This window comes from Gymnodraco acuticeps, unplaced genomic scaffold (assembly GCF_902827175.1).
Source record: "Gymnodraco acuticeps unplaced genomic scaffold, fGymAcu1.1, whole genome shotgun sequence".
In the NCBI taxonomy this organism is placed as follows: domain Eukaryota; kingdom Metazoa; phylum Chordata; class Actinopteri; order Perciformes; family Bathydraconidae; genus Gymnodraco; species Gymnodraco acuticeps.
The window spans coordinates 266193-283063 of NW_022992313.1; the positions used below are offsets into that span (position 1 = coordinate 266193).

Consider the following 16871-nt stretch of genomic DNA (forward strand, 5'->3'; position numbering starts at 1 on the left):
TTCCATAATGCTAGGAATACCATTTTGGTGGGGGAGTTGTGATTATTTTATTTATTTGGTCCAAAAGTACACATTTAAATATGGAGAGTCAACATTGGTGGCATATGGACTGCATTTATATGGTGCTTTTATAGTACAAAAATAATAAGTACAAGTTCCAAGTCAAATTCCAACTACTGTGTCACAAACAGAACTGTAGCATGCTACCAAACGTATAAACAATTTGATCAAACTGTTTCTTATAAAAATAATGCAATGTGCCATTTAACAGCAGTAACAGAAACGCTAAAAAAGGAGAAGCTCTTTGGCCAGCATGGTCTATATCGCAACAAACTGCTTCCACCTTCAAAATGAAAGGATCAACCAAACCAAACATTTCTTTTTGCATATCTTCATGATACCAATATGATCGATGTGATGAGCCAATAAGGGCACATGACCCATGAGTTTATTTCAGTCTGTGTGGGACAGTCAGCCCCTCAGTATCAGGTGGGGCTCTGACTGTGAAGACAGCAGGGGCAGCAGTGTAGCGAGTCATGGATGAAGAGGTCACACTCCACACAGAATACACTGCGACACGATGGACAGGTGAATGCCTTGAGACATAGGGAGAGAGAGCAGATAAATAAAGATGGATAAAGGGATTTAACTAGCAATAATCAAATGAATGCAAGAACACACTTAATATTAAGTGTTAACCATTGTAGTTCCACATAGTTTGGGGACTTGTAAAATGTCTATACCAAATGTCTGGTTTGTAAGGCATGCCTTTTGTATCTGGAACTCTTGTTATAATGGACGTGATAAAGATTAGGGTGGACAAGGCACAGATGATGAACTGCAGTGCCAGCATTTCATCCCTCTACTGTACATACTAATAAAAAAGGTATAACATTTGTAATTGTATTCCTAAAAACAATGTGGATATACTGTGTATCATTTGTTGTTTTTCCAATGGTCTAATCAGTTACAAAGTACCCCTCTGTAACTGAAGAAGATCGGGTGTTTTACAAATGTTTTATACAAGCTAAACGGTACTTTCTGTGACGGGTAATCAAATCTTTGAAAAATAAGAGGCTGTCTACAGAAGCTGTGGAAAAGGCGCTTTAGGACCAAACTCCACTAAAAGGAATGCCAATGTATACTTGGAACAAGTCAAAAGTGGTTAGGATTCATCCAGTTGCATATATGATGTGTGAAGCCTGGAGTCCACTGGACTTTTCTAAAGAAATCTATCTGCTGTTTACACGGCCAGAAGGTTTTAAGTGAGGAAGACATCAAGCATGCAATTTATAACATTTCATTGCATTTAGCTGACGCTTTTATCCAAAGCGAATAACAATAAGTACATTCGACCAAGAAGATACAGACTTGAAGAAAACAGAATCATATAAGTACATTTAATCAGGTTTCATAGAGCCAAACATTTCAAGTGCTACTCAACTGGCTTTAGATAAGCCAGTCCTTTGTTAGTATATAAGTGCTTTGTTAGTAAGTGCTTTGTTAGTAAGTGCTTTGTTAGTACGTAAGTACAAAAATGTTTTCATTGTATCGCTCGAAGTGGAGTTGAAAGAGATGAGTTTTCAGTCTGCGCCGGTCAGCTATGGAGTAACAACCTTAAAACATTTGTTTTATAGATATGTTTTTAAAGAAAAACATGTGTTTTGGATATTGCATTTTAGTTTTAGTAAATTATCCAGTAACCTGAAACACTATTTTGGGATTAGTTTGAGCAAGTCCTGTCATTTGTTGTAGAGAATGAGAGTACTTATAAAGTCAATGTTTAATTAGGAAGATAGCACTATTGTAACAATATTTAAAAAGTATTTGTATATGTTCCACTATCAGTACTGTGTGCAATTTGAAAATTAAGAAAATGTCTACTTTGTATGCTTAGGACTTATTTTCTTTTTCTGTTGGCAAAGAGATAAAGTATCTTTTTTTACACTAATATTGCATCCAATTTAAACAATCTTCATTAGAACTATATCCGAATATGCCATTATATTAAGCTATTGTACTTACAGTTTTATCTTTCAGCTCCCCTTGACAAGCTTGACAGACCCTGAAACCAAATGAGATCAGGTTAAGATACAGAGAGACACAGTTTTAGCATGTGAGGCTAGTGTGTTTGTGTGTCAGAGCCACCTGTCGTCTTGGAGCCCATCCACAGGACTCTCTGTAAAGGCTGCGAGCGGGAAAAGGTGGTGGAAGGATCTGGCAAGATGGGGTGCCGACACCAGAGTCAAACCTTGGAGACGATACGTCACACACAGTCAAAGTTATGCAGCATTATGGAGGTCTTTTATTGGACTTTAATACTTGTAACCCACGGAAGACAATCCAAAACTACACACTAGGACCACCCATGATCCATACATATTTCACTATCAAAAAACATGTGTTGTTTATTTTGTTGTGTTAAGGAATGGCCACAAAAAATACAGAGCGATTTTTGGAACATGCGTAACGTAATCTGTAAATACCAGGGTTCATACACTTTTTCACCAATGATTTTCCATGACTTCTCCATGACCTTTACCTCATTTTCCATGACCAAAAAAATGACTCTTTCTCAGCGGTACCACTGAAAATGGTTTATTTTAACATGGAACAGGAAAATAAGGTTTGAAACATGTTGGTCCTATCTAAAACAAATCAAATAGGCTTACTAGCTTCTACACGCTAAAGCAACTCAAATCTCTCACCAGCAAAATACCTCGACAGTTAAATGCCATTTTACGTTTCATTACGATACAGTATTTATTATCATTACAGTATTACTATTTCGGCGATTAGATCAAATATAAATGATATTTGATGCAACTTTAGTTACATTTCCATGACTTTTCCAAAACTTTGGGAAAAATATTGTTTTCCATAACTTTTCCAGGGCCTGGAATTAGCATTTTGAATTTCCATGACTTTTCCAGGTTTTTAATGACCGTAAGAACCCTGAAATACATATATTACATTTCACATACAAATGTAATAGGTTTACAAGAAAAGTCATATTTATGCGCTTGTTGATCTATTGGTGCACATAAAATGTATTTGCCCATTTGTAGATCACCATCTTCATTTTTGGTTTGCCTAATTTGTGATGCAGCACATCCGAAAAGAAAAATACTCATATTAGATGCAGTAACTAGCTGCCTCGCAAGTTGGTGATGGCGGCAGGGAGCGACTAAACTGACTTGCTGCACTGGGCTACCCAGGCCAGTGAAGAGGGAGGGTGTCGTTGCCCTCCCTCCCTCTTCCTCTGATTGCCTCCTCCTTAACCTAGCCAAATAACTTATATTGATGCTTGTAGACCAGACAAGCTGAGCAGCAGAGCACTCAGACCGGAAGCCTGTGCTTTTTCCCCTGAAGTCCCAAAGTAGGATACCTGGTCCAAACTAACCTGTAGTCAGAGCACATCTGTATTTTTGAGTACATGAGCTTAAATAACACAAATAAAAAAAGACATGTTTGTGCATGCAGCAAAACAACTTTTGAGACTGCTGCAACTACAGCACCGTTTTAAAAAAGTGTTCTTATCTAATACCGACACACAGACTCAAATCTTGTATCACACATACCGCAGACTTTACACTCCACAGGTAGCTCTGTGTACTTTGCTTGGCACTGCGGACAAAAGTATCCTCCCAGAGACAGACCCGCACCACTGCTGCTGTCCAGGTGCCTTGGAGACACACACAAGGAAAAATAAACTTCACGTCAGTACACAGTGGCGACTCAGAGTCCTGACCACCCTGTAAAAACACCGCTTTCAACTTACGACATGCTGAATGAAGGCTTGGCATCCTGATTAGTGAGGGAGGCGATGATGTGTGGAGGAAAACCTGAGAAAACAAGTTGGCGAGGGACAAATATAAACATCAAACAAATATAAACATCAAACTTAGTATTTTAATAAGGAGAAAAAAGGAATATATTTTTCTGAAACAAAAGAAAGATTTGATTTGTTGCTTTCTGATCTTAAGGGGATGGACTGTTCTTTGTGTTCAAAAGTGTTTTGCTCAAAACCTAGAGGATTACTTCAACAAAGTGTATTTGTATATCAACAACTCACCCCTTGTTACTCTGAAGTACCCTTTAAGTATTCCTTTTATCACAAATTAATTTTTACATTTAAGAAATGTAGCTGGGCACGACAGTTTTGATAGAAATGTTACTCAAACGTTCAGTGTTGCAGTAATCAAACGTTGTCCTCCAGTGAGTATGTGGCATAGCAGAACGGTATATATTACATTGACTTCAGATAACCTAGCCGCCGACTCAGGCAGCCCAGCTGTCTTGGTGCTGTTAGACCTGACTGCTGCCTTTGACACTGTGGACCATAGTATCCTGTTGACACGGCTTGAACAGTCTGCAGGCATTACAGGCTCTGCCTTTGCATGGTTCAGGTCCTACCTGACAGACCGTAGCTTCTCAGTGCAGTTACCTGTGGGGTTCCCCAAGGCTCGATTCTGGGCCCCATCCTTTTCCTATTGTACATACTGCCCCTAGGTTTAATTCTCACGAAACATAATATCCCCTTCCATTGTTACGCTGATGATGCACAGATGTACCTGCCTCTCAATCAAAATGCCAACTCACTACAGCAGTTGAAGGACTGCTTAATGGAGATTAAATCCTGGCTGAGCCAAAACTTCCTTACCCTCAATGAGAGCAAGACCGAGTCATCTTTTTTGGACCCCAACCAACAGTCTCCCCGGTTGATATTCTGGGCTCCCTCAATACAAATATCCTCCCCTCTGTTATGAACCTTGGAGTGACCTTCAACAGCGCCTTTAAATTTGCCTTTGATAAGCAGGTTAGCACTGTAGTCAAGACCTGCTTTTTCAAAATACGACTATTGGCTAAGACCAAGTCGTTTTTATCTTTTAAAGACCTAGAAAGGGTTATTAACGCCTTTGTTACCTCGAGACTGGATTACTGCAATGCTCTGTATGTGGGTATGGATCAGGCCTCAATTAGACGCCTCCAGCTAGTTCAGAACGCAGCTGCACGTCTTCTTACTGGCCATAGAAAGCGTGACCATATCACCCCAATTCTGGCTTCATTGCACTGGCTTCCAGTTCGGTTCAGAATAGATTTTAAACTCCTTTTATTTGTTTTCAAAGCCCTAAATGGGCTGGCTCCTGCCTATATAGCCGAACTCCTCCATCGCTACACCCCAGGCAGAGCCTTAAGGTCGGCTGATCAGCTGCTGTTGATAGTGCCTAAGACCAGGCTCAAAACCTGAGGGCACCGAGCATTCGCAGCAGCGGGCCCTAGGCTCTGGAACACTTTGCCCCTCCATGTGAGGTCGGCCCAGACATTAAGGGTTTTTAAATCTACACTTAAAACTCACTTCTTCTCTCTGGCCTTCTAGCCTTTTCTTATCAAGCTCCACTTTTGTGGAATCAGCTTCAAGTTTGTGTTCGGGCGGCCGACAGCCTATCCGTTTTTAAGAGTATGCTTAAGACTTTCTTTTGATAAAGCTTACAGTTGATCAAATAACCTAATGAGAGTGCTTTGACGCAGATACGCTGTGCCTCTTCACCTACATTTTGGTTCTTGCTCTTTCACTTAAATCCTAAAAACTTGGATCTTATATTTAAAACCAAGGTTATTACTACTCTTTCTATTTTCTCTTTATCCACAACCTTTTCCCTCCATGACCTCACGAGGTTTTATTGGAGGGAAACAGGTTTTGCAGAGTGGCTTATCCAAGGCCGGGGAGTGTTATGCCGTAGTCCCAGCGTACCTCCTTATCTCTCACCAATTCCAACTAAGACCCCAGTGGGGACCTTGCTCCCTGCGTGTGCCTGTCTGTGTCTGCGAACTCTCATGTTCCGATTAACCCAGCCTCCCCCATATTTTCTTTCGTCTATATCTACGCCGGGATCCGGAGTCGAGGCTGATCCTCTTGCTGTAGTTCTGTGTCTTGGATCCTCTATCCTGAGTTCTGGATTAAGTCGTGGACTTCGGGTCGTGGCTGAACCTGTCTCTGCGGTCCTGCCTTGGGTCTCGTCATGCTGCTTCCCTGATGGCTTCCACAGGATTGTAGTTGACATCTTCGTAGATTCATCTTCTTATTACAGACACATGCATTTCCTAACATTCGGTCTATATGCTGTAAAATGTATTATCTCTACGATTTACACACGGCATCTATTGCACGTCTGTCCGTCCTGGGAGAGGGATCCCTCCTCTGTTGCTCTCCCTGAGGTTTCTCCCATTTTCCCTTTAAACTGTGGGTTTTCTCTGGAAGTTTTTCCTTGTACGATGTGAGGGTCTAAGGACAGAGGGTGTCGTTTTCTCATACTGATATTCGTTGTATTTACTGTATAGTGTCCTTACTGTAAGGTAATTATTATATGTACAGCACTTTGGCTCGACCAAAAATCGTTTTTAAAATGTGCTATATAAATAAAACCTGATTTGATTTGATTGGTGTGTTTGGTTCATGTTTATGAGTGACCACTTCAAATTGCTGTCCTCATCGTTCAAGAACAGGCCTCCTTTACTTGGCCCGCTAACAGGTCTTTTACCATTCTACCAGTGGGGTTTTATATTTGGAAGCCTGAATATTGAAATAAACTGCCCCAACAGTGTATGATTGTATGAAAGCTCTGACGTGTTAACCCCCATTCGGTAATATTGTATTACATTTTTAAAACAGTCCTACATATGTGATGGCAGCAGAACGCCTGTTTGTTACATCACAGCATGTTTACAACACTTTGGTGTTATCACTCGGATGTCAAGTTAGAGAAGGAGAAAGAGGAAGGAAAGAGCGCCTGCATACTGACCCATGCGTATTAAAGAGCATTCAGATGAAGAGCTGGCTGGAGGAGGTTTGACATGCAGCATCAGCAGCTCCTTGAAGTGACTCTCATCCAGGATAACGCGGTACGAGCCTCCCGTCTCTCTGGTCAGGACTGTGCACACCCGGACCTCAGCTGACAGGCCAATCACAGACACCCGCACCTTGAGAGCCTTCAGGGTCTGACAGGGCAAACACGGTTAAACTCAGATAAAAAATGAAATGTGAAATATCTAGTAAACTCAGAAGCCTAACTGCAGCCTTTGACTGCGCTCTCTTAGGTAGGGTTTAGGGTTCAACTTCACCTTAATCAGCTCACATATGTTGGCTGGGTCACATGTAGTGAGGCTGCTAAGGACGATGAGGATCTCCCGGCTCGTATGTCCAGGCATGTGCCTTCATACAAGGACAGACACCAGCTGAGTGACTTTCAGTAACATCAAAGAAACCAATGTAGAATATAAACATGGCATAACCTACTTGAGTGTCTGAATGGCCAGGTTGAGAGAGTTGTATAAGGACGGCTCTCCAACACACAAAGTGGCGACTGCTTTCTTCAGAGCAACAATGTGATTCTTTGGATTTCCTGGTGGTAAAACAAAACTACACAGTACATAAATGCAGCACGGGCACTTCATAGACCGTAGGCTGTAGTTTACAGGCAAACTAACACTAAACATTTATTGTTGCTGTTGACTGCCAGTAGACAAGTATGCTAGTACATCATAATTGTAACTCACAAATTGTTTTTTTCTTTTAAACTCCCAATCCAGAGATGGTGAGGGTTTAAACAGTTGATTTGACTTCTTTTGTTACTGTCAAGTTTGAGAAGTTTGTTTTATGAGGATCAGCAAGATAAAATGACTGTTGTCCCGTCCAAACTGTGTTGATCTTATTTGCGGTGTTGTCATTTCAATAAACGTCACAGCATGGCTCACAAGGGGTCATGTTTCTCCTTTGCACATTTAAGCTGGAGACGATAAGTACAGTTACTCCTGCAGAATCATTTCCCGGGAATGAATGATCATGGCAACGTTTTAAACTAAAGACAAAAGCTTTTTTTTCCTGTTGGAAAAGGCTTAATATTAGCAGTTCATGTGATGCTCACCTGCCAGGTCGGTCAGCTTCTCAGCCCGTTTATTCTTTGTGGTGATAATGCCCAGCTATAGTCACACAACACAAGTTGTCAGGTCAGCCACTGTGAAACTTGTTTGCAGATATTGTCTCGTTCTACAACAACAATTCAGTTATTTTGGTCTGACAGCAGCAGTGCTGTCTTTAATGACAAATGATTTGTCGTGTTGCTGATCAAAATGGTTCCTTTAACAATTTATTCATAAAGGAGGAGAAAAGATTCTCTCTCATGCTGGGCTTTAAAGCTCAATTAGCTGTTAAAGCTTAGACACTTGGTATTAATCCCTGTTAGGAATATTACAAAATAATTTAAGAACCTGTGAAATAAATTGTAGTCATTTTACAGCAACATCGTTGAATACGTTTTACTTATTAATCTTTGAGTTACGTTAATCATTTGTCAAAGAAATCTCAAAAATAATGAGAAATTCCTATCACAGATTTTGAGGCAGAAGCCTTTGCCAAAAGTAGCTTCCTGTTGAGCAACCATTACTCGAATAGAACACAACCAGTGTGTAAACATAAGCATGAAAGTATAAACTTAAACTTGCCTGACTGATGGGGTTTTGGTCAAAATACTCCTCAACAAAAGATTCCATGAGCTGCAGAGGACAGGAGAAAAGAGATGTAGCTTTACACCTCATGGCATCATATACTGCTGGTGCAGAGTGATGCTCTGCTGCAGGACGTACCTTCAGAGTGGAGGTGAGGCGGTTTGGTTTTAAGTCATGGTCATCCATACTTCTTGAACAGTCAATTACCACGTGGAGGTGACGCATCTAGGGCACATACAGTACAGTGTTGTGATACCAAATGAATTCCTGCAAGAGTTATTTCAAGCTACATTGCCCTCACGAGGCGGCAGCGGCTCAGTCTCAGGCCTGTATACTGTGTGTGTGTGTGTGTGTCTGTGTGGATACAAAATAAATACAAGAGTGCAAAACTGAATTTAAAGGTTAATCTTCTTCTCTATAGGACTTGTGTTATATTAACTATTATATTGTAAATAAGAAACAATAATTTGTTCTAAACTCTGCATTTATTGTCTGATAATAAGATTCCATTCAAACAGTATTGTATACACAAAAAGGTTATTTGGCTATTTTGGTCTTCACTAAAATGTATAAAAAGGTATTGTGGTGGAATAGGTGCCTTCATGTGATCCTGGAAACCTTGGGATTATTTGGAAGCATACAGAACATTGAAGGTTCTGTGGCAAGGATGCAGAACTCACTTACCATTCCAAGCCTCACTTGTCCATGGCTCTCTATCACCCTATGAGGAGAAAAGAGCAGCAGATACGATTATATTAACAATCATTTTGGATTAACGGCTTTCTTTTTGGAAGTGGCCAGTTGCTTTATATTCATTGATGTACTGTTAGTACATCAATGAATATAAAGCAATACAGCAGCCAGGGGAAAACATTCAACAGACAATATAGCAGTGCAAAAGACATTTGGTATAATCTATAGGAGTCACATGTAAGGTGTGGTTTTTTTCTATATGGTATTTACACTCATTTTTGGTGGTGGGCATCTTCTTCTGAATCATTTACAATGATAATCAGACACACAACCTGAAGAGGGATCCTATCTAATGTCAGCTCAATCTATGACCACTTAGGAATCTTGGCAACTATGGTCCTATCCGTCAAAAGGATTCTTCAAGACTTGTGCAGACAGGAACTTGTTTGGAGGATATTGTCCAGCCTTGGCTGCACAAGGATGGACAAGTTGGCTGAAGGAGCTCTACAAACTAGAAGAGTTTAAAGCTGATAGAGGCCTGAAACGGGTGGATTTGGGGAAGTGACATTGGCTCAGCTAAACCCCATTGCAGATGCAAGTGGAGCCAGCTCTGGAACGGTATATTACATGTAAGTACATAACATCAAGGTACAGGGCGCTGTGCCTTTTGTAATGGTGAAATCTAGAGCGGCCCCATCGAAACCACGGCTTACAGGCCCAACACCAAGGTTTGCTTTCTACGAGCTACAGGAACACGTAGCGGAGTCCTGAACCTCATAGACCTTTACCACACACACACACACACACACACACACACACACACACACACACACACACACACACACACACACACACACACACACACACACACACACACACACACACACACACACACACACACACACACACACACACACACACACACACACACACACACACACACACACACACACACACACACACACACACACACACACACACACACACACACCTCTTCCTCTTAGACTGGAACAGGATCTCCTCCACTGTGGCTTTCAGGGATCCAGATTCGTCCTCCTTCAGCACTTCCCTGTAACACATCCATTAAACAATATTGCGTCAAATTATAGCACATACATGATACATCTACAATAATCTCCCTAGATACATCTTACCAAGTCCTCTCATAGCCCCCTTCCCAGCGCTTGGCTCTCTCTGGTTCTTCATCCATGGTGTCCGTCAGACGCAACTTACGCTAACAGCAAAATAAAATCATCTTCATATAAAATACACACATCTGTCCCAGGGAATACTTTACTACTAGCGGTCTGTGAATAATGTGCTGTTCACAGCATCATGGACCTCTTCAGAAGCTGCAGTTACCCTTAGATAAAGGCCTACAAGTTAATAGTCGCAGTCATTTACGGTATCTCACCTAGGGGTTGACTTTTAAAGCGATGCGTTACCGGGTGCCTGTTAACGGTAAAGCTGCTAATATGAGCCAGCAGCCAGGTTATGAATGTATTATCAACTTAATACCTCATTACCGTGTATGGTACAACTTATTATCCTACTTTGCAAGTCAAACAGTTGTTACATTATCTAGAAAACGGGTCCAGTGCAACGCCAGCTGGTGCAGCCTAGTTTTCTTCCGGAAGGAATCATGGTTTCCAGAGAAAAGGTTCCGCTCAGTCAGCCTGCGCGCGATCAGCCGTTCGACCAACTTCTATACATGAAACACGCGCGAGCCCACTAGCCCAGGGCTGCAGTGGAAAAGTCAAAAAATCTGCTCCTATCGTCTATTCCTATCGTCTATTCCTTAACCTCTGTGTGAAACGTCACGGGGTTAAGGGTAGTTAGTGATGTTACGTATAGAGCTGGGACGTGCACAGACATTTTGGGGGGCGGGAGCTCAAGTGAGAAAAAGGGCACTTCCCATAATCATTTATTAAAAAAAAGTTTTAAAACAAAAAGTTAAATATAGTTGCACATCTCTGACTTACTGACCAGTTTATTTTTAATACCCTCACACTCACGCAATTGTTTAATACTCAACAGAATTCTACAAAAATAATCAGCTAACACGGAGACAATGGTCTTCTTTAGTATTCACTACGCACAAGAGCAGACAACAAACTAGTAAAATAATAGTTATTAAATGAGCAGCCAACAATCAAAATTATGAAGTTACTGTTTAAGGACATTTCAGGCAAAAAGACAGTTTTTTCATGTACTCGTTATTTTGGTCTATTTTGCTTCAATGTTTTCTTTCACTCTAATGGAAATAAAACTTCCAAGAAACACATATAAATGGTGTTAGTTTTACTAACATGTCTGAATTCATCTATAGATTTAAAGCTAATCTGCATTTAAACACAACATTTCAGGGGAAATACTGACTTGACGTAAGTAACTATCTGGGGAAGTTGTGAGGTGATTTTTGGTTTTATCCGTTTCACCTGCAATGCCTTGTTCACTGCATGCAAATTAGCGCATTTTAATTAGGCCTAGTTAACGCCTAATTTGCATATCAATGTGCCGATTGTGATGGCGTTATTAGATACACATTTTACTGTATTCACAGTATTCAAGTGTTCAAGAATATTTTTCGAGCCCCCCCCCCCCCCAAATACGACACACACATCTTTAGCTTCTGAACTCTTAACATTTATTTTTAAACAGTGTGATTCATACTGCAAATTATCATTTAACAAAACAAAATAAAGAATACATAAATAATAAAGTGACATCACCTTTAAGTTGAATTATGAACTGTGTAATAAAATTTCTGCTTTCAACCATGCAAAAAATGACCTCTCTTTTAAAATATAACCAGCTTCCAAAAAACTAAAACCTGAGCATTTTCTTTTCAAACACCACATATCACCACATATTAGTGACTGGTCTGGGCTTGCTTAGTGCTGCAGGTCTTTCCAAACCGGGGTTGTATCTGTGAGACTGCTACTCTTAGTTCATTTTCAATGTCCAGCTTTGACCTGTATTTTGTTTTGATTGAGGCCACAGCAGAAAAACCTACCTCACAAAGGTAGGATGTGGCAAAAGGAAGGAGTGTGGCCATGGCTCTCCTGCAGTGGGTAATCCTTCTCAACTCCAATCCAAAAAGCAACCAGTGTCTTAGACTTGAACTGCAGCCTCGTTGTTGAATCAGAGGAGAGATCAACGAACTGTTCCTCCACTGCAGTGCTGAAGTCGGAAGGTGGTGTTGCACTGAAGGGGTCTCGGATCCAGTCGTATTGTTGAGGATCCTGCACTGGGAAATATTTCTGAAAATACTTCTGTAGGGCAGAGATGTGAGCTGTCATGGGATCTCTGTGTTCCGCAGCTTGTTTACCTCGATGAATGATTTGAGGTTCTCAAATGAGTCTATATTTCTCTCCTTAACTCGTTGCTCCCACATCTCCAGTTATCGTGTGAATGATGTTATTTTATCTGCCAGATGTGGAAGGTGTGTGTTGGTCCCTTGCATCTGCAGATTGAGTTCATTTAGTTTTTGAAACATGTCACTCAGGTATGCAACTTTTACGAGGAAGTTTTTATCACCAAACTCCAGGCTTAGTTTATTACCCCCTTCCTCCAAAAAGATGCGGATCTCATCTCGCAGTTCAAATACCCTGGATAGGACCTTCTATGGAAGCAAACAAGAGACAGAAGTATTTGAATTTTATTAGACACCGAATTTATAGCATTGAAAATAATTACTTTGAAAATCATGTATCTGAATGTTTTTGCTCCGAATTTACCTATGTGAAATAAAAATGTAAAAATTCAAGTGAAAAAAATTCGAATGTTCAAATTCAGATCCCAAAAATTCGACGTCAAAAAATTCGATGTAAAAAAATTCGGTGTATAAAATTGGATGTCCAAAATTGCGATGCAGCATCATCCGGGCTACTCAGACAGGATAAGCAATCGAGCCCTAATGCAATCAAACTGACTTGGCCTATCAGAGCACGGCTTTGTCAGTCATGTGATCACAACACAAGTTATACTATTATATTATATCATTTGATTTATTGTTATTACCGATGCACGAGTTGACTTAACTGTTGTAGTTGGAGCTCATTTGAACAATGAGCTAACTAATTATTACTTTCATAATGGTTTAATGTGCCGACTATTTTCTACATTAATAGATGAAGGTCTGGTTTGTTCAAAGTCTCAAACTAGTAGGACCAGAGCCCGAGAGACTCTAGGGCTCTGAGTAGGACATGCTGTCATAATTACCCAGAGTCCGAAGTGACACCTTTACAATGTTAAAGCTGTTAGATAAATGTAGTGACGTAAAAACTAAAGTATTCAAGATAGTGTAGTGGAAAAGAGATAATGTTTTTTTTTATTTAAATGTTACCAAAATAAAATCTCTTGTTTTGGACTGACAGTAATGATTCAAGAAATAGTAGATAAATAAATACACACACATCAATGTGTTGTGGATGGAACACAACAAATGGTGCTCTTACCTGTGATGCCTCCTCCACACATTATAACCAGACTGTATCATTCAAACTACAAGTAACAGTTCTAGCTACTTGACTTCAGACAAACAATTCAAAAGACAAAATCAACACAATTTATTGAAAGACCAATCTTTATTTCTCTCCTTTTGTTTGTGTTATTAAACCCTGTCAATCTAAAAAACTGAGCAACTCAACAGTTAACTTTATATTTCTTATTGTCCAAAGCATCTATTACACTATTTGTTCCCCTCTCATATTCACAGGATGGATGATTAGAGACTTTGGGGGAGACCTCAGCTTTATGAACGTCCTGTCTGTTGGTTTGGCCGGAGAGGGCTGAGGGTCTTTCCCTGCGAGGAGTCCTCCTCGCAGGGAAAGACCCTGCAGACCTGATGGAGGAGGACCAGACCTGATGGAGGAGGACCTGCACCACCTACAGAACTTAGCCCATGCTGGGCATAGCTGTTACCACCTGCACAGGCCTAGCCTGTCAATTAACAGATTAACATTGAGTGTAACTTATGTATATTATTTCGTTTTTATTTAAAAAAAAAATGGTGATGGTTCATGCTTGATAACTTTTAGTTCACATTTCAATAAATTGTATCTGCTCTCCTTTTGTCCGTTATTCTTACTGAAAATGTTAGATTACACATTCACATCTGACTGAAGATTGGCACCATTTATTTATGACGTTCCAAACTCCGCGGTACAAGGCACAAGTGATGTGAAGCTCAAAGTGAGGCAAATGCATTTGATCAGCTGACTTTTTTTTTGCCAAACTTTATAGGCCTGACAATAATCACACTGTCTCTGAGGTGCAACGTAAAACACAAAACAACACAAATGAAGTTCCTGTTAGACTACAAATCTAGTCAGTGTGCAGGTCTTTGTGTTACAATATAATTGTCTCTTAGTGAATGTCCTGTACTGCTCTTAAATCTCATCAGCTTTTCCTTTCCCTCTTGGATGTTCTTCTGGACCCTCAGAGAAAGAGAACATGGTGAAGCAGTCCTGTCTCTCAGGCATGTCCTCTCCTAACAGAAATATCAAAAAACATATTATTGCAGAGCAAGTGTGTTATTTAAGAAAGAGGTGTGTTTGTTTGTTCATAAATATAATGATTTTTTTATTTGAATGTGTTTTTAAATCCAACAGTGTACTACAAAGATAATCAGATTATGAATAAACCGTTCTAAATTCATCAACATTGAAATAAATGTATTATTAAAATAATATTTAACTGTTATCAAAACTTAGTGCAACTGTAGAAGCTTGCTCTGTTCGGTTGTCTCACTGAAAGACAAAGGGTCGCAGCTCTCACTATGTGATGTTGCTTGGTAAAATGTAAATGTAACCTTTTTCTAAGAAAGTACACTCAACATCACTGATGTGTGGGGGATCTAGTATTCAGTCATGTTTAATGGCATGTCTATCAGTGTATTGGAGTCATTACTTTATGCATTCTTTGTAAAGCATGAAAAAGGTGTACCATGGAATCCGTGCTGAAGTTCTCTGCTGCTAGGACTCCAGATCTGTCTCTCCTCCTCTGGTCCAGATCTGTCTCTCCTCCTCTGGTCCAGCCTGTGTGGATCACCTTGAGGAGACTTTGAACAAACAGATGTAAAGTTACATGCGTGGGTTACAGACTTCTTTACATGCAAACAACTTTTTATCTTCTTTTAAAAACAGGTCATAATCTTATTGTTATACTTAAGAAATTGCTGGATATCACAGTCCTTATACTGTATCAGTTTGATTGAGTATTATTGTGTAGGTCCTTTTTATTTTACTGTTACTTTGGATGAGGTTTTCCTGAGTCAGTCAAATTAATTTGTTTTCATATGCCATATTCATATGTATCACACACGTAAGGGTAAGACACAAACCTATTGAACAAATGCAATGTAATGGATAAGCTTCATTTCCACTGAAGTCACAGATAACGTCATATCTAATATTTAAACAAATCATTTCCTTGTCACTAAAGCATTGACTACGCTATTCATCGTCCTTAAATGCAGGCATTAAGTTACATGTTCCGTTCTACAGCCACGATGAGGCTGTTTCTCAAGTGTGAGGATAATACAATTAAAAGAGGCATTGGTAATAATATTAAAAACAACAATGTTTGGGTCGTTCGTCGGATAGACGGTTAGCTGCAATAAATAACTCCAGTTCAACAAACCATATTACAATATCTAAGGGAGCGTTATTTCTGGACCATCTTGAAATGTGACGTTCATATTTAAAAAAAGGTACACATATTTCATTGTGAGGTTGATTTAATATACACTAAGCCTCTCTCAACAATACGTTGAAGTTAGCTAGTCTATTTTATGCTATAGTAGAGCATAGCGAATTTAAATGAACCTTAACAATGCATACAGTAACCTAACTATCTAACGTACAAGGATGACCTTATTTTAGCAACCTCGCACAGAAGCCTTTTGGTATACAGTAGCATCCCACTTAATGTTTTACACTCTTGGATGCTACGCATAGCATCGTTAGCACAGATGGAGCTACAATTGCTCAAATGCTAACCCAACTCTAAACATTCATTAACGTTAGCTTAATAAAAACACCAGTAACATAACATAAAGTACGCAGGGTTGACTTACCGAAGAAACTGCATTCATGGACGGTCTGTTTCAACGGCAGATAAATCCTATATTTGCATGACGAATAGTCCACCAGGAGCCAACACAACAAACACGGCCGAGTTCAAGTAGTGTTCTCCTCATGAGCTGAGCCGCTGTAGCATCACGGAGCTAACGGAGCTAGCAGAGAGGAGCTAGGAGCAGCAGCCCCGTTGTCATGAAGGGGGAATCTAACTATATACAGAATATGTTTTTGTAGATCCAGGCTAGAAACATGTTCATTTTCTGATGTTAAGTTGGACATTTTAACAAAGGGTCTACGGGAATTGCTCCCATCTGCATCCATCGCCTACAGTTTGCAGCATTGGGCTTCACCGCACTGTCCCGGGGTTTGCCGCTTGGCTCTGATAGGCCAGAAGTCGGTTTGATTGCATTAGGGCTCGATTGCTTATCCTGTCTGAGTAGCCCGGATGAGGCTGCATCGCAATTTTTGACGTCGAATTTTACACACCGAATTTTTTTACATCGAATTTTAAACACCATAATATTTGACGTCGAATTTTTTTCACTTGAATTTTTAGGATCTGAATTTGAACATTCGAATTTTTTTAAC

At 40.0% G+C, this 16871-nt stretch overlaps 1 protein-coding gene across 3 annotated transcripts; it reads right to left on the minus strand.

Moving 5' to 3' along the window:
- Positions 1-36: 36 nt before the first annotated feature.
- Positions 37-11020, minus strand: gtf2h2 (general transcription factor IIH, polypeptide 2). 3 transcript variants are annotated; one of them, XM_034208328.1, is made up of 15 exons: positions 10613-11017; positions 10353-10432; positions 10190-10267; positions 9190-9226; positions 8644-8730; positions 8503-8553; positions 7926-7980; positions 7298-7403; positions 7123-7213; positions 6804-6999; positions 3782-3845; positions 3582-3685; positions 2149-2251; positions 2026-2065; positions 37-596 (listed from the first exon to the last, which is right to left on the minus strand). In XM_034208328.1, exons 2-15 carry the CDS (start codon positions 10406-10408, stop codon positions 486-488), a joined length of 1179 nt encoding a protein of 392 aa, XP_034064219.1. In that variant the 5' UTR covers positions 10409-10432; positions 10613-11017; the 3' UTR covers positions 37-485. The 3 variants fall into 3 exon arrangements, with proteins under 3 accessions (XP_034064219.1, XP_034064220.1, XP_034064218.1); XM_034208329.1 differs by having other exon boundaries at positions 2149-2217; positions 10353-11020; XM_034208327.1 differs by having other exon boundaries at positions 10353-11017.
- Between the last annotated feature and the right edge of the window lie 5851 nt (positions 11021-16871).